This window comes from Strigops habroptila, chromosome 3 (genome assembly GCF_004027225.2).
Source record: "Strigops habroptila isolate Jane chromosome 3, bStrHab1.2.pri, whole genome shotgun sequence".
Taxonomy (NCBI): Eukaryota; Metazoa; Chordata; class Aves; order Psittaciformes; family Psittacidae; genus Strigops; species Strigops habroptila.
This window is the reverse complement of record NC_044279.2, coordinates 48,377,389-48,399,105: the sequence shown is the minus strand read 5'-3', so window position 1 is coordinate 48,399,105 and position 21,717 is coordinate 48,377,389. Positions and strand designations below refer to the sequence as shown.

General features: G+C 44.0%; 1 protein-coding gene across 3 annotated transcripts in view; it reads left to right on the top strand.

Annotated features, from left to right (window-relative positions):
• Positions 1–21,717, top strand: part of TMCC3 (transmembrane and coiled-coil domain family 3) — a 151,826-nt gene that overhangs the window by 81,380 nt on the left and 48,729 nt on the right. The window contains exon 1 of one of the 3 annotated variants that reach the window (XM_030479710.1): positions 17,213–17,431. The exons of the other annotated variants lie outside the window; for them this stretch is intronic. Within the exon in view, the coding sequence (XP_030335570.1) occupies positions 17,354–17,431 (78 nt within the window). The 5' untranslated portion in view covers positions 17,213–17,353. Of the gene's footprint in view, positions 1–17,212; positions 17,432–21,717 lie in introns of those variants that run through there. 3 annotated transcript variants of the gene reach the window in all.

Sequence of the window (21,717 nt, the reverse complement as noted above, 5' to 3'; positions counted from 1 at the left end):
TTATATCTAATCTAAACTTCCTCTGTTTAAGTTTGAACCCATTACCCCTTGTCCTACCACTACAGTCCCTAAGGAAGAGTCCCTCCCCAGCATCCTTGTAGACCCCCTTCAGATACTGGAAGGCTGCTATGAGGTCACCACGCAGCCTTCTCTTCTCCAGGCTGAACAGCCCCAACTTTCTCAGCCTGTCTTCATATGGGAGGTGCTCCAGCCCTCTTATCATCCTCGTGGCCCTCCTCTGGACTCGCTCCAACAGCTCCATGTCCTTTTTATGTTGAGGACACCAGAACTGCACACAGTACTCCAAGTGGGGTCTCACAAAAGCAGAGTAGAGGGGCAGGATCACCTCCTTCGACCTGCTGGTCACGCTTCTTTTGATGCAGCCCGGGATACAGTTGGCTTTCTGGGCTGCAAGCACACACTGCCGGCTCATGTTAAGCTTCTTGTCAACCAACACCCCCAAGTCCTTTTCTGCAGGGCTGCTCTGAATCTCTTCTCTGCCCAGCCTGTAGCAGTGCCTGGGGTTGCCCCGACCCAGGTGTAGGACCTTGCACTTGGCTTGGTTAAACTTCATAAGGTTGGCATCGGCCCACCTCACAAGCGTGTCAAGGTCCCTCTGGATGGCATCCCTTCCCTCCAGCGTATCAACCGAACCACACAGCTTGGTGTCGTCGGCAAACTTGCTGAGGGCGCACTCAATCCCACTGTCCATGTCGCCGACAAAGATGTTGAACAGGACTGGTCCCAACACCGATCCCTGAGGGACACCACTCGTTACAGGTTTCCAACTGGACATCGAGCCATTTACCACAACTCTTTGCGTGCGGCCATCGAGCCAGTTTTTTATCCACCGAGTGGTCCATCTATCAAATTGATGTCTCTCCAATTTAAGAGACAAGGATGTCATGTGGGACGGTGTCGAATGCTTTGCACAAGTCCAGGTAGATGACATCAACTGCTCTTCCACTGTCCATCAGTTCCGTGGCTCCATCATAGAAGGCCACCAAATTGGTCAGGCAGGATTTCCCCTTAGTGAAGCCATGTTGGCTGTCACCAACCACCTCGTTGTTTTTCATGTGCCTTAGCATGTTTTCCAGGAGAAACTGCTCCAAGATTTTGCCAGGCACAGAGGTGAGGCTGACTGGTCCGTAGTTCCCCGGGTCTTCCACCTTCCCCTTCTTGAAAATGGGGGTTATATTACCCTTCTTCCAGTCATCGGGAACTTCACCAGGCTGCCAGGATTTTTCGAATATGATGGACAGTGGCTTAGCAACTTCATTCGCCAGCTCCTTCAGGACCCGTGGATGGATTTCATCAGGTCCCATGGACTTGTGCACGTTCAGGTTCTTAAGATGGTCTCGAACCTGACCCTCTCCTACAGTGGGCCTAAGGTCTTCGTTCTCACAGTCCCTGCATTTGCTTTCCAAGACTTGGGTGGTGTGGTCAGAGCATTTGCTGGTGAAGACTGAGGCAAAGAAGTCATTAAGAACCTCAGCCTTCTCCAAATCCATGGTAGCCAGTTCTCCTGATAGCTTCTGGAGAGGGCCTACATTGTCCCTAGTCTGTCTTTTATTTGCTACGTATCTATAGAATCCTTCCCTGTTATCTTTTACATCCCTTGCCAAACTTAATTCTAGCTGGGCCTTAGCTTTCCTAACCTGGTCCCTAGCTTCTCGGGCAATGCTCCTGTATTCTTCCCAGGCCGCCTGTCCTTGCTTCCACCTTCTATAAGCTTCTTTTTTCCCTCTAAGTTTCCTCAGCAGCTCCTTGTCCATCCATGGAGGTCTCCTGGCCCTCCTGCTGCACTTTCTTCTAGTCGGGATGCAACACTCTTGAGCACGTAGCAGGTGATCCTTGAATACCGACCAGCAGTCTTGGGCCCCCCTGCCCTCTAGGACTGTATCCCATGAAACCTTACTAAGGAGGTTCCTGAAGAGGCCAAAGTCTGCTTTCTTGAAGTCCAGGGCAGTGAGCTTGCTGCATGCTCTTCTCACCGTCCTGAGGATCTCAAACTCAACCATCTCGTGATCACTAGAGCCAAGGCTGCCCTGGAGCGTTACATTTCCAACCAGTCCCTCCCTGTTGGTGAGCACAAGGTCCAGCATGGCACCTCTCCTCATCGGCTCCTCTACTGCTTGAAAGAGGAAGTTGTCTTCCACACAATTGAGGAACCTCCTGGATTGCTTGTGCCGGGCCGTACCGTCCCTCCAACAGATGTCAGGATGGTTGAAGTCCCCCATGAGGACCAGGGCCTGCGAGCGTGAGGCTGCTCCTATCTGTCTGTAGAGCGCTTCATCCACAGAGTCCTCTTGATCAGGCGGCCTGTAACAGATCCCCACCGTAATGTCCCCTGTTGCTGTTTTCCCTTTGATCCTGACCCACAAACACTCTGTTACCTCATCACTCATCCCCAGACAGAGTTCCATACTCTCTAGCCTATCACTGACATAGATAGCAACACCCCCTCCCTGTCTGCCTGGCCTGTCTTTTCTAAACAGCCTGTAACCTTCCATTCCGACACTCCAGTCATAGGAGCCATCCCACCATGTTTCTGTGATACCAATGACATCATATTCCCGTAGCCTTGCACACATCTCTAATTCCTCTTGCTTGTTCCCCATACTACGGGCGTTTGTATAGAGGCACCTTAGCCGAGCTCCAAATGAAGCCGACTCAATGGCTGGGGCAGCTGGAAAAGTGGTGTAGGTACCTTCGTCCATTCTTGTACCATCCTGCACAAGAACAGACACCAAGTACCACATGCTCTCTCCTACTTTGTCTGTCAGCTTCTTACATAGGATTCATCGCTGCCTCTTGCATAAAGGCCTCCAAGTAAGCCTCAGCCACTGAGCCTGTTCTCCTGTCCCCATCCCTGACTCCATTTTGGAAAAACGCACCTGGAGAAGGGTTACAAAATCATATGTGCTCCAGTAACTTCCCATGGCAGTCCCCAGGGTCCTGTTCAAGCAGTGTAACATCTGAAAATGTTTGAAATACCTAACAACAGAAAGACAGAGCTACTGATGGTGCATCTTGTTTTCTCCTGAGATGATCTGATGCCAATCAGTCCTTGCTGGGCATCCATGCAGGGTAACTGGCATTAGTAAATAAGGCCCCAGGTAGATTTGAAAAGAAAAATACCACCCAGCCTAAGAATTTATCATATCACATCAGTGGAGGCAACAATATCTCTCAGCAGAGTTTCTACCCACCCCATGAGTGGAGGGAGCAGGACGCATGCCCTGCGCGTCAGCACCTCGAGGACCCAGAAGGTGACATCTGCCACCCCAGCCCCCTCCTCCTCTGCTCTTGCTGGAGGAAGGATCAGATGTGTTTACTCCATGGCAAATGAAGCAATTTCAGACTGAAAGAAAGTGCTCGCTGTCCTCCGCCTGGGATGAGAAAACACTCTTTTTGCTGGAGCTGCAGCTAAAACATGTGCACTGCACAGTGGTTTTATTTTTTGGGCTTCCAGTGATCAATACACATTGAGAGGTAGATGTTGACAAATATAAGCAGTTGTTTACATGAAGTTTTCTCACCTCAGAGCAAATTCAAAACGTGCTACCGCTGCATTACAGCACGCCAACAGATGTGGTGGATTGTTTCAGGCAAGCTTTCATGTGTCTTGCAGTATCACCTACACAGCAGATTGCTGAGGTTTGTTGCCATTTTTAGTATCAGTTATAACTTTCTCAGTGCCCCCTGAAAACTGGCTGCTGCCAAAAAACAATCCAATTTCTGTTATTATTATAACACTTAAATGACATAGCATGGTCAAAACAAACCATCTCTGCTGACAAGAATTTCCGTTAGTACACAGCTGAGGCATCAGCTTTCAGCAGCAGAAGAAACCCAGTTAACAACATCTGTCTGTCTTGTGATTTAGTTCAAATTCATCTGTCTAAGGCATGCACCCGCTGTCCTCCATCTTTCGGAGAGGCTGGCAGAAATGAGATTGGTTGGAAACTCTCTGAGGGGTGAAATTCATCCTGTGCTGACTGCAAAAATACTCGGCAGTGGAATGGAGCCCAACACAGAGAGACCTCAAGAGGTTCTGCTCTGGGAACAGTGTCGTCTCTTATTTGCTTAACAGTATCACTGAGATATATTTGTTTGTGTTGTACTAAAGCACAGTTGCTATGACCAATTTTTATATATATATTATAAAAAATATTTGAAAGATCCTGTATGTATCAAGTCTTTCAAGTAAGCCACAAAATCAAAGTATGGAGAAAGATCAAGGCTGAATATTAATAAAAGGTTGCAGCAGGAGGCTTTTCAACTCCCCAGTTTAGCAGTGTTAGTGCTGTGGCCATATCTGAAAGTTAGGGGTTTTTTCCCTGTTGTTTTGTTAGTGCCTTGCCTTAATACTCTCCAGATCTCTTTTAAGGAAAGACAGATGAAAAATGAAAAGACCAAGTAGATTATCCAGGGAAAGTGAAGTTTTAATAAATGATGCATGTACTATAGCCCTGAATTATGAGTAATTTGGTAAAATATCAGTGTGCCTTTGAAATAACCTCACAGAAGAGCCATTGGCCATAAATTAAGTCAATAACTTGTATGTGCACATTTATAAAATCTCTAAAATAGTTTCTATGTTCTTTCTCAGGTGCCACGATCTGAGAAGGTCAGCATAGTCATCAAAGTACTTCCATAAATACATCAGTGTCTTTGCAAAACTATATGAACTTCAAAGTCTAAAGTATTAGTCCTGATAATCCACTGCAGCAGGTATCTCACCTATGTGGTAAATTCTGCCACAGCAGAGACTGCTGCTACCAGTACTGACAGCATCATCTACAAAGTCTAACTGAATTGCAATGTCTCATCTGCAGGAATCTCTGTTCATCTAAGCAGCAGCACTATATGCTGATCAAATCCTTGATGGTCAAAATCAGTTTAATTACTATCATTAGATCTGAATCAGAGAAGTAACATGCATACAGAAACCTGGAGACATTTCTGAAATTTCTTATGTCGTCATGTATATGGCTCTTAGGTAGCTTTTCTGCACTCATTCAATTAATTCTTAGTAAATGGAATTAGGAAAAGCCAGCTAGACCAAATTATGTATTTCTTCCCTCTGCCTGAGACACTGTCCTGGTGGAAGTGCTCCCGTAGCTTGCAGCCAACCTATTAATATGAAAACACTGCAGCTGCTCAGTATTGGAACTGCAGCTTTTCATACAGCTTCTCATACTTCTGATTCAAGAAATGATGCTATTGCATATTCTTTTAGAAGTATGTATATGTATCTAGAAATATATGTATTTATGTATATAAATACAATTTATGTATATAAATTCTAGCTTGAAATGGCTGGACACACACAAGTAAGTGTGACTGGGGGCTCTGTATCTGACATTTCACCATAGAATTTGTGGTGAAAGGAATTTCAAATTTACTACTGGCTGAAAGCAAGATTTCATTGCACATCTCCAGCAGGAATATAGTAAACTACAGACACTGATGCTGTGTCTTATTTGAATGGTTCTGCAGAACATGAGAAGAACGTGCTCATTCCAATTATGGGACTGATTTTTTCCCTACTTTAATGGCTGTCTACAATTTAGTGAACTAAACCCCATCAGCGACACCAGAAGATATTTGGGAGGGCCCTTAGCTGTTGGAAATTGGTAATGTTCATAGAAGTCAAAAAGTTTATTGCAATTTCATGACATTCAAAAAAATCTATTGCAAGAATTAACTACTAAAAATGAACTCAGAAACCCCTCCAATCCACCTGTAACATGCAGAACAAGTCCACTGATTTATTTCTTCTTGTGGTAAAAATGTACCGAGCCTGATACATCCTTTCTCAAAGAAACTGTTAACTTTCTTCCCACTGCCCTGTTTTGCTCTTTACTGTCCCTCCAACACAGTGCCCAGCTGACAACTGCTCAGGCTTTTGGCAGACTGAAGTCAGGATGGGATAGGATCATGGAATGGTTTGTGTTGGAAGGGACCTTAGAGATCACTGAGTTCCAACCCCCACTGTCATGGGCAGTCCCCCCTGCCTGGTCCACTAGACCAGGTTGCTCCACGCCCCATCCAACCTGGCCTTGAACACTGCCAGGGATGGGGCAGCCACAGCTTCTCTGGGCAACCTGTGCCAGTGTCTCACCACCCTCACAGTGAAGAACTTCTTCCTAATATCTAATCTAATCTAAACTCTTTCAGTTTAAAGCCATTCCCCCTTGTCCTGTCACTACATTCCCTTGTAGAAAGTCCCTCTCCAGACTTCTTGTAGGGCCCCTTTAGGTATTGGAAGACTGTTATAAGGTCTCCCTGGAGCCTTCTCCAGGTTGAACAAGCTCGACTCTCTCAGCCTGTCTCCATAGCAGAGGTGCTCCAGCCCTCTGAGGATCTTTGTGGCCCTCCTCTGATGTGGCTGTTCCCCCCTACACTCCACTCAGTGTCAGATGTAAACTGCTCGCTCTGCCTATAAAATGCTGTAAGTACTGGGAGGGCATAAATTAATAATGTGTGTTTATATATGTCTGTAGAATACCTAATGAACAAAGAAAAGGTAGCTTGAGCAGTATGTTTTTAACCTTAAAGCTTCCTGTCTAGTGTTTTTCTTATTTCTGAGATTACAGGGCAGTATGAAGACATGTTGAAAACAGTAGGGATTTGTTTGCTGGAAGTGTCATTCACATCTGCCGAGGAATATTCGAAAAGTAGAAGAGGGGAAAATGAATGCTCATGTGCATGTGTTTATCAATATCACATTTGTATATGCATAGATCTAGAAGTTACAGAAGGAAACAAGAGGGCTGTGTCAAGAAGTTCTGGGGCTAGTGAGTTGCAATGCAAACAAGCTGCAGGGGGTTTAGCTCTGTGCGTGTGAAGAGGAAATAAAAAATTATCCATAAATAGAAAACACACCTTGCGGAGGAAAAACCTGCTGATTTGAGATCTGTTAATCTCTTCTGGTTTAAAATTGCTGTGTGAGGTTGATAGATGGGCTGAAGATGTCTTGCTGAGAGCAGTTACTAAAAGTTTGGTTTTATTCTTAAGAAGAGGATTCACTTTTTAAATTAAATAGGAAGCTATTTAAATGCTTAGGGACATTGTTTAAATTTTAAATGTTTATTCTGCTGCTCCATTCACTACAGAAGATTGCAAAAGTTCCCTATTGATTTAGTTGAGCTTATCTACTTCTTTTGTGCATCACTGAGCTGTATTGTGTACAGATGTGCCCTTATTTCTTACTACTGGATGGCTTAGAAAAATAAATGCATTATGGTTTTGGGGACTGACCAGATGAAGTCCAGATAGCTAAAGGAAATTTCATTATCACTAATCAGGAGAAAGTTTACGCAGGTTTAGTGAAGCATCCTCTGGAGATGACACATTCTTAGAGAAGACAGGCTGGGTCAGTTATTTTAGTTATATAGAAAGACTTCTTCCTTTTCTAGCAAACCGGATAAGCGTTTGCATACCTCAGATGCTTTACCTCCACGGATCTTCTAGATGTTCTAATGCCACATTTGCACTATTCTTGGTCCTTCAGGCAGTCATGTTAGTTTTCGTCTTTCCCTCCTCATCAGCTGGTATTATGATACTCAGATATAATTGCTGATCTCAGCTTTACCAGAAGATTTGTTCTGAAGCTTCCTGCTAGGTTTTTGCTTGGATTAAGCTGTTTGTTATTTTTCTAAGGCCTGACTGAATCATACTATTATTGAAGTTCTGTTAGGAAATGAGGAAATAGTTAATTTCAAAGGTTTAATAGTTCATTTTGGGGTGCCTATGCTTTTACAGATTGCCATAAATTTTAAATGGCTTAACATTTGACTGTATCCTCACTCTATCTTTTACAAGGATAATTAACCTTTTTAAAAACCCAGCACACTATGACACAATTAAACCCTTGGCAACTAAGAATATGATTGCATGAACACCTTTAGTCCTTACTTCTGCTAGGTTCTGCCTTCTGCCCTCAGGCCTGATTCCCTGTCCGTTTTCCTGAGTCAACACCAGGCTTAAGGAGCTGTGCAGCCAGTCAGATGAGAGAGGTAATAAAACTCGTATGTATGTATTTTTGCAATTGAATAAAATTTATTTTGTCTTGACAAATAAAACTACCTCTTCAGAGGTAGTTTGCACCTGGATCAACTCTCTGGGCAACACACCATTGTTGCCACCAAATTACAACCCAGCCTCAAGGATAAAATACTAGACCACAAATGGGTAGATCTCCCTGCCCTGCTAGTACATACACATGTAGCATTACAGGCTACCAGTCGTCAATTCTACATACTAACCCTGAAGTAGTGGCATCCAAGCAGTCAGTAGTTTTTATGGCAGCTTAAGTAAATAGTGTAAGTACTCCTCTGCCAATGTTACTCCCTGTGGGCAGCTCACGTGGTACCTTCCGGGTTGGTATCAGTAACTGGCCATTTCTTTTTATGGCCCTGGGGCCTCTGTTAACTTCCCGCGCCTGTAGTTTCGAGGCTGCTGATCTCAGCTGGTGGTGGTGACACCGGGAGGCCCCACCTGTAGCTGGGATGGTCCTTCAGCTACGCAACAGGGCTGTATATAGAGAGTGCTCTTTTGCAGGTGCTTGCTGTTACTCCCTGTGCAGCTACAGCAGAGATACAGGTATATGGTCAGCGCGACTTAGTTCAGCAGCCATGGCAGAACTGCGCCTTTCAGCTTAAGCAAATCTTCATGCCTAGAGTTTTGGCAGTGCAAAACAAGACTGCTGGAAAATGGTAGGTTATTTTCATGAAAGCTTGTGGCAGAAATGAAAAGAAAACCCAAATAACTCTCAGGAGTTTTGTCCTGCTTTCAAACAGTGATAGGTTTGTGATATGTTGTTTTAAAAGAGAGAAAATGTGAGAAAACGTGTCATTTAGAAAAAAGACAACTTTTCATCGAAAGAAATGCAAGGTTTTGGTGAGTGTTACTGAAAAATATGCTCTGTTGTTTCGTAAATGTATCAAACCTGTGTTTTTGAAATGCTGAAAATCATTGGAAATGGTGAGTGGCAGAGTGGGTTGCAAGGTAGGCACATTCCGTTCATGTCCTCTGTCTAGTGATACCGCTTGTTTCTGAAGGGTTTGTCTTGATTTCTGTAACAGAACTTCTGCTCAGCTGTGTAACATTGTGGTAACTTATAAGCCCGGGCTTGAGAACTGTTAATTATTCATGATATATACTATGTTGCTATTAGAGTTCTTATGTTGCTATTAGAGTTTATATACTGCTCCGGTGTTTCCTACTGAGTCTCCTAATTACCAGTGTTTCAAACCCCACATGTAATAATTAATCTTTATTAGAAGAATAGGAAAGCTGGAACATTCCATTTCTCCCCTTATAATACTTGAAATAAATTTATTTATAAGGCTGTGTATGTGTGTGAGATACACACAAACACAGATCAATTCAAGGGAACATTGTAAAAGATCAGTTTCACTACCAAGCCTATAATTATTACAGTTTTTTTCCCCCATTTTGATTTGTAAGCATGTGCCTGTGAGATTCTTATTGATAATGTCATGGCTTTATACTGGGCTTGAAAAATGTCTGACGTGTAAAATTGTTGGCCTGAGGTGATTACAAAAAGAAGTATGGAGCTACTTGTAGCTTGAGCAGAGGCAATTACCTGCCAACCTTCCAGAGCTGACCCTGCGGCCAAAATTGTGGGGTTTTTAGGCAGGAAGAGGGACAGCTTCAACTTTCAGTGACACTTGAGGCTAGCTGGTGATGGGCAGGGCTGGCTGAGTACAGGGTGGGCACTGGAAGGGCGGAGGGGTTTCAGTTTCTTTCAGCCACAGAACTGTTTGGCTGCTGCAGGGTGCCTTCAGCAGTGCTGTCAGGTGTCTGTGGACACTGAGGTTCTCTGCGCTTCTGTAGCCTTAGGATTGCTTTACATGTAAATGCTTTATCGGCAGACCTTTATTGGTTAGGAAGGTAAAGAAAAACGAATCCTACCCTTCATGGATATAACTTTAGTAAGAAAAGCTCAGTTACAATTGTGCTGGGAAAAAGGTGTTAATCTTGTTTCAGAAAATTACATACCTATATAGCAGAATAGGAATTTTTATCAGCAAATGTTCTATCTCCACCCTTCCCTTTTCTAGTGATCTCATGATGTAACTTTCTCCATTAATGGAACTTCAGGGGAAAACTCCCCTGAAATGCTAGGGCTCTATCTTGTGTTGCTACAGTTTCCAAAAACATTGCAAAATCAGCTGCTGCTTATATATTCCTGCTAAAACTCAGGTCCCAGGGATACGAAAGTTGTACTGAATGATATCTCATACATTTCACCAGTTGTATAAGAGCGAAGCAGAAGATTTCAATCTTTCAAAAATTGTCCCCAAAATTTCATAATGAATAATAGATTATGGAAATATGATTTTTAAGGCCCAAAAGGATGAGTATGAGCATATGTTAAAAATTCAGACTTCTTTTTTTCTGCTTAAAATCTGTATTCTCTCACAAGCTATTCTGAACCATCTGACAGCACCAGGACAGTTAAAAATAGGAATTATGTTATAGTTTATCACTTGCTTCTGTGGTCAACTAGTCACATGTCTAAACTCAGTAAATCTAAATTCCAGTCTAAATCGTGATTCCAGTAGCCATTAATTGTATAGATCTGATGCAGGAAGGCATGCATACAAGATGCTGCAGTTAGATATTGTTAAGAACGAATACTTACATGCAGGAAGTTATGAAACTCTGCTCCTGTCTTTGGGACATAAGTAGTGAGTGAATTTGCTGTGGAATATGCAGAAATATGTGATAAAGGCTTTGCATATTGGAGCAATTGGCAAAACTTTAATCAATGGACCTAGATTGTTTCCATAGAAAGCATTATAAAATGAAAGTAAAATGAATGTTATACCTGTTAGCAATATGACCAAGAAACAAATACAGCAAATACTTTGTTCAGTGAAAACTATCCTGTGGAATTATATATTAATACATAGTAAAAACTCAGAACTGGCTCCTTGATAAATGACTATATTTCACTGAGTAAAGGGAGTGTGTTGCTGGATAGTTATGAATGATGGTTGACACAAATTTATGTAGCATAATGCAGATGTCTGTGCTATGCTGTGTTGTTTTGTTTGTAATTTGCTGCCTTTAAAATGTTTGTTGTGAAAATGGGGCACTTGGTGAATTGATGCCAAACAAACATAGTGGCATTTGGGCTTTTTTGCTTAGTTGGTGTTAATCTTTCAAGTCCCTGTCACCCAGATCAGAGCTGGATGTCACGTGTTTAGGTCTGGCAGATTGAGAAGTAAACTGGAAGGAGCTTTCTGGTTTTATTATGCTCACCTTAAATGGGCGCTTAACCATATTTATCTTGTATTAACGCTCAGTTAACTCACCAGATAATTGACTTTATCACACTTCCCTGTTCACCTGGTTGTAAAGGAAAGCTTTCATATTGCATTGAATTAGATTTGACAAAACCATAGTCAAATGAGTTGTAGGTGGTCGACTTTGATAGCAGATAGGGAACTTGAGCTTCATGTCCTTATAACTTGCCTCTCTGTAGATAGTCACTGCAGTGAAACCCAAAGGGCTGCGCTGTAGCAATGCTCACCAGGAACTGCTGTAGGCTTGTGTGGATAATCATTAATTTTTCTGGCCTCTCATAACCCATCTGTGTTTTCTGGTTAACTGGCAAAGAGGTCCTATTCCTGCATTTGACATTGTCTCTTCATATGGAAATAATTGATGTCACGTATTTAGCATGACATAACTAACACAGAGCCACAGCCAGGCAATGCACTTCATAGACAAATAAAATTGACAGGTTCCTATCCAGCATGGTCTACAGCCTCTGTATGCAACTGTCAGCCACAAATTGAGCTGGGATGTCTTTGAGGCTACGGCCATAAAGCAGTAGGGTGAAAGCTGTGGTGTATTGACATACAGAGCCTTTAGGAGCTCATATGTCAGCTACCAAGCTACAGGCCACATGAGGGGGGGCTGTGTGCACTTCTCTGAGCAGTGGGTAGAGGTGGCACATCCTGAGAGCAATTCCTGTACTCACGGGCTATGTCTAGTTTGAGGTTTTGGCTTGTTTATTTTAATTTGGGATAAAAGTTTGCAATGATGTAATTACCAGGATATGCAGTAATAGGAGAGTCAGGCTGGATGTCTTCTGGCTGCAGTCTAAACAGTTTGGATGCAAGTTCACATTCATATTTTAGGATGGGGTACACCTTTATGTGCCAACAGGCTGCAGCTGTGGGTCCTGCATACCTCATGGCAATACCAAAGTGGCTGATTCAGGACAGGCTGCATACACTTATGCAGCCCCAAATCACATATTATGAGGCAGAAGAATATTTGTAAGCTGATGAGCAGCAACCGCTCACGTTGCCCGAGGGAGAATTCTGTACTTGCCTCTGCAACATGGGTCGTCTTTAGCGTAAATAGCTGGGCTCCAGGCAAGTTCTTGGGTACGCAGAACAGCTAGCATTCAAGTCTGCTAAAAAGGTGGCTCTTATTCACAGCATTTGAAATGCAAAACACTGCCACCATCCTGTCGCTTCTGTTTGCGCTATGGCTGTCACTCAGCAGCAGCAATGAGGAATTATGTAGCAGAAATTTCCTATGCAGTACCAGAAGGAAAGGGCTTGACATTGCCTCTCATCAGACAGCAAGGGACAAAGACAGCAGGCAAGGGAAAGGAGGAAGACGGAGAACTATTACCCTCAACTGGAATTTTCCATTTGCTTCTCTATCCTTCACCCACTATCAATGTATCTCACTAATACACAATGGCAGTCTTAGTTTGGGAGTTTTTTCCTGTGTAGAAAATGGGTAAATGGGTATTCACAGAGTGCCCATGGCTCTTACATCCTGCAAGCACACAAAATATTTCTTAGTGAGGAGACGACAAGGCAGGAGAGGAGTTGATTTAAAATTTTAGTTTGATATCTGAATGTTTATCAACATCTTCTGAATGAATGTCACAGCCTGGCACTGCAATCTGTAAGCCTCAGTGTGATCCCTTGGTAGTTCAGGCTGGGTACAGACAAGTGGAGTATCTCCTTTCCTGTGGGTGTGAAAGGCTCATGCTTTGGCAGATAAACTGAGAACCGTGACAGTGGGCTTACGGATAACTGCAAGACCGACGTCACTCAGCACTGTCCCATTTGCCATCAGAAATGGCACAGTGGCAGTCTGTCAACACGTAGACCTTTTCCCCAGAGGCTGGTTGTTACAAGCTTTTGGAAAAAAGCTTTGGAGGCTATGTTAAAATGTCTCGCATAAGAAGCCCCAGTATCCTGTTTAGAGAACAGATGTTACCATTGTGGAAAAAGGGACCTTCGCCTTCTTCCTGATTGTACCTTTGCCAGTATGCTCTTGACATCATATGTTTAATTCCTCCCAACAAATATCAGAAAACAACATTTAATAATAGCATTTTTTATTCCTGAGAGCTTAAGGTTCTCTGCAGAAAGATGTGCTGTGCTTCTCCTTTTGCAAATGTGGAAGTCCAAAGAAGCAAAGTAAATTGCTGAGATCCAGATTCATGATAAAACTGGAAAGAGAACAGGGCTAAACCTCAAGCCAGCCTCCTAATGACAGAATTTGCATGCCTTCCATCTCCATAGAGATTTCCTTTCTTGTGATACTCCCCAGTGTGTGTGTACAACCCATCTACGGGATTACACTGTGTGGGAGTTGGGTTTTGCTAAGTAATCCCACTGTTGCCACTGCTGCTACTTCTCCCTTCGTGGCCTACACATAAATCAGAAGAGATAATTCATGGCTCACAGGTGGGACTGCTGTGTCTGCTGAGCAGGATCATGCAGCATGAAATGGATGGCAAAGAGGTAGCTCTTGCAGGGAAGAGTGAGACAGGAGTTGTCTGTAGAAATCTCAGGCTCCACGTGACAAGCCTGTTTTGGATCATCTAATTCCAACCCTAATATCTAATCTAAATCTACCCTCTCTCAGTTTAAAGCCGTTCCTCCTCATCCTGTCATTACATTCCCTTGCAAAAAATCCCTCTCCAGCTTTCTCTTAGACGTTTATGTACTGGAAGGCTGCTCAGAGTTCTCCCCAGAGCCTTCTCTTCTCCAGGCTGAACAAACCCAGCTCTCTCAGCCTGTCTTCATAGGAGAGGTGCTCCAGCACTCTGATTGTCTTTGAAGGGCTCTCCTCAACTGTGGCACAAGTGCCTCTGCCAAAGCAGCTATTTCTCCTTCACGATCATGCGCTGCCCCGTGCAGCGGTTGTTCCTAGTTGCTCTGCTGGCTGCCCCATGGTCACAGCTCCTCCAGGAACCACCCAGTGCCGGGGCTTTCACTGCTGGCACAGGACGTTGGAGCTATCGTTGCTGGTATGCGTGGCAGTAACTGCTGCCACTGAGAGCAGCACCCAAGCAAACGGATCCACAGGCTTGATCGGAAGGTGTGGCCAGTGCCACACCTAGGTATTATGAGACTAACTGTGTTATCCTCTCGTCTCAGAAGCTACGCTAGGAGAGTGCTTTCTTCGTAAATGTATTAGTATGTATGCTAATCCTACTGAGCTCAACCACACATGATGCACCTCTAAATATATATTGCACATCTCTGCCTCTTTTCATCTTGAAGATAAGTTTCATCATTTTGTGGCTAGTTTGCTGGTATTATTTAAATAAAGTTGATATTATTTAAATGAAACTCTTAAACTTTTGACTGAACTATGATTTATAATAAGGCTTGTATTACTGAAGAGTCAAGCAGTCAAAGCCTTTTATGTGCTCCTTTTCCAACTACTTCCCTCTCTATGCTTTGATCAACTACACCTGGCAAGGCTTAAAAACACTCCCCAAAGTATCTGAGGAATAAGGATGTTTCATCCTAGAGGCTGGAAACTGCACAGTTCCCTTTGGAAATGTGCAATTATGACTTCAATGAAAACCTGAAACCCACAACATTTGCCTATTGAATTTCTTACTGACCTTCACCTCTGGAGTTCCCCACCTTCTGGCACGTTTTGAGTCATGAATGAACTTTCATGTCTGAGCTGAAGGACTGGAGAAATCCAATTCCCATTTTCAATCTTTTTTGCAGCAGCCTTCTAACTTCAGCTATCTTGTTCAGCTGCATGAGAAGTCATCGCCTGTGTGCCGGTATCCTGTGTTAGTTTGGTTACTTTGGATACTGCAGTGGACAAATAATGCTTCCCGTAGTAAAAGCACTTGGTGCTTAATTTGGGATAACTTGGTGAAAAAAGGTTTTAAAGTCAAAGAAGAAACACCTGGAGGTGAGGTCTAGGATTTTATTTTTGCTTTGGAATTTCAGGTCTTTCGTTTTTGAAGACCACATTACCTGCAAACACCAAGGAGGCCTATGTGTCAGATAATTAACCTCCAATCTCACTGCTATCTCAGAACATAGGATTCCAATAAAAATGTACATGGTGGCAGGGAAATACTTTTTAAGAGCTGCAAGCCCCCAAAGGATAGTTAGCTGTGTTGATTATGTATGTTTGTATATGCACAGGCCTTGGGACTGTTGCTGTCTCCAACTAGAGAAGAAAAGCAGCGCGACCCATACACGAGCACAGTAACAACTGCACCTAAAAGGTGAAGTCCTGCTGCTGTTGCAAAGGAGTCAGCCTGAAGGAACTCCAGATTACTGCCGTGTGTAACAAGGTAGAAGCGGCAACTCAACTATTCTGTTTATTCCAGAAAAGAAAACAATACATTTCCTGTACAACTTCCTGAGTGATTATAAAAACAGTTTTCTACTTACACTTCTGAGTAGTTTACTATTAAAAATTGTTTAAGTGGTACTGACTTAAATACATTCCTCAGCATAGGTAGGCTGAAGATAAGCGCAAAAACCAGTCAGGAACTCCACTCAACTCCTAGGAATTTAAGTGCATTGGCATACGCATGCCCCAAAAACCAAGTTTTCCTTGGGTGTTCATACGCATGGTGTGAAGCTGCCGCTGAAGGATTTGTCTTGTGTAATGTGCAGAAGTGGGGAATGAATTGGTTGCTGTGCTCTACTGCCCATGTTGTAAAATGTAGATCCTGATTATGTAGTTGGTTTGATAGAATTCTTATACATGTTTGTTGTTGAAACTTCTAGGTATCAAGGGCTTTCCAGCAACAGCACTCAGCTGTGTCCAGGGTGCTTTATGCTGCTGCAAACAGTCAAAACCTTTCAAGTGAGTCTGCCCCAAAACAACAACATACTTAATACTTCTGGTTTCTTCCTTTTTTTGTCCTTTGGACTTCTGAGCCTTTAGGATTTGCTGTGTTTTGTCAGGTTTTGCTGTAGCCACAGAGTCTAGGTTTCTTTTAATGGAAGTTGAGATGTCTGCTTGATGGCAAAACCCTCCAAGAGCTGTAGCTTTAGCGAAAAGCCTGAACCCTACCAGTGGCTTTCAGCAGAGGAATGGGGCTGCCACCCCTCTGTCCAGCTATACCTGTATGAGATCACTGTTGCCTCAGCTCCTCCTTCCCCCCACCCCTCAGAAACTTTGGCGTTCAAAATTCATAGAATCACAGAATGGTTTGGGTTGGAAGGGACCTTAAAGATCATCTGGTTCCAACCCCCTGCCATGGGCAGGGACACCTTCCACTGGACCAGGTTGCTCAAAGCCCCATCCAGACTGTCTTTGAATACTTCCAGGGATGGGGCAGCCACAACTTCTCTGGTCAGCCTGTTCCAGTGCCTTACCACCCTCACAGTGAAGAACTTCTTCCTTATATCTAATCTAAATCTACCCTCTTTTCGTTTAAAGCCATTCTCTCTTGTCAAAAATCCCTCTCCACCTTTCTTATAGGCCCCCTTTAGGCACTGGAAGCTGCTCTAAGGTCTCCCCTGAGGCTTCTCTTCTCCAGGCTGAACAGCCCCACCTCTCTCCGCCTGTCTCCATAGGAGAGGTGCTCCAGCCCTTGGATCAAACTAAAACTAAATTTGAAACAAGCGCGATTTATGGCCCACTCCCTCTGCCTAAAGTTCGCTCCCACCTTCTCCTCCCCTCCGGCACTCTCCCTGTTTCGAAGGAGAGGGGGAAAATACCACAGCCCCGGCCCCCTCACTACCCGACCGATAGGCGCCACAACGCGTGGCTGCCGCCAGCGGCGGGATCCGGAGAGCTCAGGGGTTAATCCGGGTGTGCCGGCTGAGGGGAAGCGGAGCGGCTGCCGCCGCGGTGCGGGAGGGACCGGCACGCCCGGAGGGAGGGGAGAGGCGGGCCCGCCTCTCCCCTCCCTCCGGGCGTGCCGGTCCCTCCCGCACCGCGGCGGCAGCCGCGACCCTCTCAGTCCCGCTTGGGCGGCCATTGGCGGGACTCGTACCTGCGCGTAGGGTTTTGGCGGGCGCCGCTGAGGAGAAGGAGGCAGCAGCGGCGGGGCAGCATGCCGGGCAGCGACACGGCGCTGGCCGTGGACAGGACGTACTCGGACCCGGAGCGGCACCGGCGCCGCAAGACGCGGGTAAGTGGTGTGCGGTCACGGGAAGGGCTGCTGGGGCCACCCGTGGACGGGAGGCGAGGCTGCACGGCGGGTCTGGGTGCTGAGAGGCAGCCGCCGACCTGCAGCGTGTTCCCCAAGAGGTCTCCGTGTTTACTAGGTTGTCAGTCTACCTAAAAGGAAGTTTTTTATCTGTGCTTCGCTCGTATTCCTACTTTGGAGTACTCTTTGGTGCAGGCAAATGAAATGAAACGGGTTGTTGACATCACAGAAACCGGTGTTCGAGATACAGCCACAACAGAAACTAGTTGGAGGTGAGAGTGATAATTTACTAAAGTCAACAGTGCGGATGATTTAATGAAGTGACTCTGAGTCTAGATTACACTGGTGAACGCTTGGTTTTGGTCTTGTTTCTCAAGGTCTGTTTAATAAACTGTGGATCAGATGATTGTATCTAGCAGCAGAGAATGATTACAGTTCCCTTCTTGAAGTTACTTACAAAAGCGCTGTGGTGGGGATGGGGATCGGCAGAAAAGGTGTGTCTGTGTGTGCTAGGGATGAATTAAGAATATACTGTATATCCGTGACGTATGGCTTTATGGGATAGTTTTTCTTACGGTCTATTGGAAAGTTCATCTTTATCTTACTATTTTGATATTTTGTTCATACAACATATGATAAACATATAGGCAATGCTGGTAATCCTTTCATGTGCCTAGTAGCCTTTGTGGTGAACGTCCTGCCAGTGAAGGCAGTTGGCTTGTTAATGCACAGATTTCAAATTCTTACCTAAATTCTCAGCTCAAACAGATGTAAAACAAATGGGTTTTTCTTCCCATGCACTGCAGGAAGATGTGAAGAAAAGGAGGTTGCTCTCTTGCGATAGTGGCGGAAATTCTGTTTACTGTGCTGAGATCCTGCATCTGTCAGTAAACGAGCCCTACAGCTTGAGGTGTGGGGATTAGCTGTTTGTGAAGGAAGACTGGTTTGGGGGGTTTATTTTTTTGGGCGGGGGGTGGGGGGGAGGTTTGGGTGGTGTGTTTTGGTGTGTTTTAGTTTTTTTTTTAATTCCTCCCTTCCCTCCCCCCCCGGCCTACTGCACATTGGCAATACTTTCCATCCCTCCAGCCCATTGATTGACAGTGCTGGAAAGGAGAGGGTGTGCTTCAGATTGTTGCTGCATAATGAAATGTTTTAAAAATAGGCAGTATACGGTGAAGCTTTACTACTGGAGTCTGCACTGCTTTTCATACCATAAGCTGGGTGCACATGCTAGTCATAACCCAGTTAAAATTTATATGGCTTTCCTTTGGTTTTCTTTTTGAAAGCTAAACTGATTAGTTTTTCTTCATTGTTCTTGCTGTAAGAATAATGCACTATCTAGCTTACTGTAGCCATGGAAGAAAGTTGCATGCCTTCAAGGATGACTTCTGGCATATTTAAGAGTTAAACTTGAAGTCTCCTCTCTATATACTAGCTGATCTGCTTAAAAGCATGAAGTATCATGGCTAATATTCAGTTGCTCATTGTACTTGTGTATTGAAAAATAAAAGAAGTCTCATGCTTAAGACAATTTCATGAAAGCATTGGGTTTCTATCTGATTTGAGGTTTCTTTTAACCAGGTTTAGCCTTGCCTTCCCTTCCTGCTACCATGAGAACTGGATTAACTCTGTAACAAGTTTGTAGAGTTGTATGTAATTGCATTGCTCCAGGGTTTGGGCTTTACAAGTTGTGTCAGATATCACAGAGTCAGAGACTGATATCAGAGCAATATAATTGCTAGCTCTGGTAGCAGCAGGTTCCAGATGATGCCAAGAGCTTGCATTAAATCCATTTGAGCTTATTCCAGACAAGTAGGAATTTTTCCTGGGTAACTTGCTTGGATAACTTTAGCATTCCTCTTGCTGGTTTAACGGAGGGATGGAAATGGTCATGCGCCAGAGCAGCAACAACTGGTGATATTATGTAGGAAAGAAACAAGAAAGCAGAATGCTGTTTTTCTTTCAGAGACTGAATAAAAAAGCCTTGGAGCAGCTGGAATTAAAGCTGCCATTCCCAAACATTCAGGGAGAAAAGCAACACAGAGCATAAAACCAGCAACACAGAGCTGGTGGGAGGACGCTCAGAGAGCTGGAAGGAAGTAGGGAGACTCGCTTGTCTGAAGAAGGTCTTGGAACTGGTTGTGTCAGCAGGATAGGGACGGTGTGTAGTAAGTAGAGTGAGAGCCATTTAATGAAGCCTGGGGAAAAGAGAGGTGTCAAAGTAGTTGCTGCATCCCATAGTCCGTATAACATAGGCCACTGGGTCCAGTTTTTAGGTGGGTAAGTTTTAAAATATCTTCTCCAGCCCTATAGGTTACTGCCTGTGTCTTTCAAGCCCATCTAAGGATTTTTCTTATGAGAAAGTGAAGCCTTCTCTACAGACAGGCAAAATTGCAGCTGTTTATACTGTAGGAAGGCATCATCAAATTCAGATTGCAGAAGCGCTTACTGTGAATATAGCCTTCAGAGTTTGAAAATAGTAGAATCGGAGTGGAAAAGGATTTTGAAATTCCTGCTGCACCTAAAAAGTTCCTTCGCTGTGTGGCAACAGGTCTGTGCAATACCTTTGTCTTTGAGGCTGTATCAAGTAACAGGTATCCTGGGCTCTGCTACCAACTCTCCAATGACCTGTATGTCACATTTTGTGCAAAGTTCCCAGTGCCTGAAAGAGATAAAATACTTTCATGAAGAACAGCTGAGTCATTCTTAACCAGGGAGGGATGGGGGGGAGTCAGTGCTGCCTAAAGAGGCCAAGTATTTGGAGGGAGAGGCTGGATTCCTGCTCTCTTCCTTGGACAAGCCACAAGAGAGCCAAGCTATGCTGTGCAAGGCAGCACAGAGTGGAGCATAAAACTACTGTAGCCTGTAGTGTAATGATATCAGTGCCTTACAGTTCTGGTATTATGTGGTGGGTGTAGATTTACAGTTACGTGGTTACCTTGGTGCTGATAAATCCTCCCTGCGTCTCCTTGTCAGTAGTATCTGGTCACTATAATCTGGATTCCTGCAGCTCGCTCTGGTGGCACAGGTGGGTTCAAGGTGGGCAGACAGCTGTGCAAAATGTTTCAGCACATCTGGGCTAAAGCCAGTTGCTGCAGCTTCACTGTGCTTCACATCTACTGCTAGTTGAAAACTAATCCAAATCTTTCAAAATCAGGACCTAAGCCATGAAGTAGGAGAAGATTTGGGAACCAGGGTTGCGTTTTAGCTGTCTTGCACCAAGTACTGTTCTTGCTGGAATGCAGTAAGCTTGCAGGACAGCTACAATATTGTGGTGCTTTCTTAAAGGAACTTGTTTTCGCAGTGAGTACTGCAGGACACTGCAGACTCTCAGATTCTGGCTACACTGTGCTTATTGGGCACTGAGTTCACACAGAGGTGTATGCAATTCCAATAGTAACATTCCTGATGCTCAGACTAGCTTGGATATGCTAACTTATCCAATTGTGTTGTAACAATCCGTTGTGTTGACTTTTGCTTCTAGAGCTTTGTGTCAGCCTTTCAAGGTTCTGTTAAAGCTGTCATCTCTGAATGCTCACCAGATTGTCTTATTTAGACCTTGGGAACCTGTATACACAATTGGTTTTGGTACTGATCGGGGCATCGCTCTTCACTCTTGATCGCTTGGTCCTTGCAGAACAAGAATCCTTCACATTTCATCAGGATTATAAATTTATATGTATGGCTTATCTTTTCAACTAAAGCTAAACTCAACTAAATGGGTTCCTTTACTGCATCTCATCAGACATCTATGCAGTGATAACTCCTGCTTTTAACAAGTACCAGATGCTTTAGGGAGAAGTATGGCAATTCCTAATTATGTAATTTCTTGCACATTGGAGCCTATTCAGAGCTTTCTCTTTATTAGCAGTAGACTTGCATTTGAAAAGGTAAGAATTCTGCCTTTATTTAAAACAAACCAAAAAAAAACCCCCAAAACATCTTACCTGGAACAGATATGGTTTATTTATTAACAAATAGAGAACCGTGATACCAATCTTCTTGGGCTTTCAGCGTTAGTGAGACTAGCAATAGAATCAGTGTTTTGTAGATGAACTGATTATTACGTGATCACACACACAAAAAGGCTTACAGTAAAAATGAATATAGAAGTCCACTTGCTTTCCACTGGTGAAAAAACATTGTGTGGTATGTCTTTTCTCATTTTCTGTGTCTCTTTTATGATTCCTCCCATTCATCTCATCTAGAAGTGAGGCAGTCTTTTTAATAATCTCTCCTCATATGGCTGTCTTTCTAAGCCTCTAATC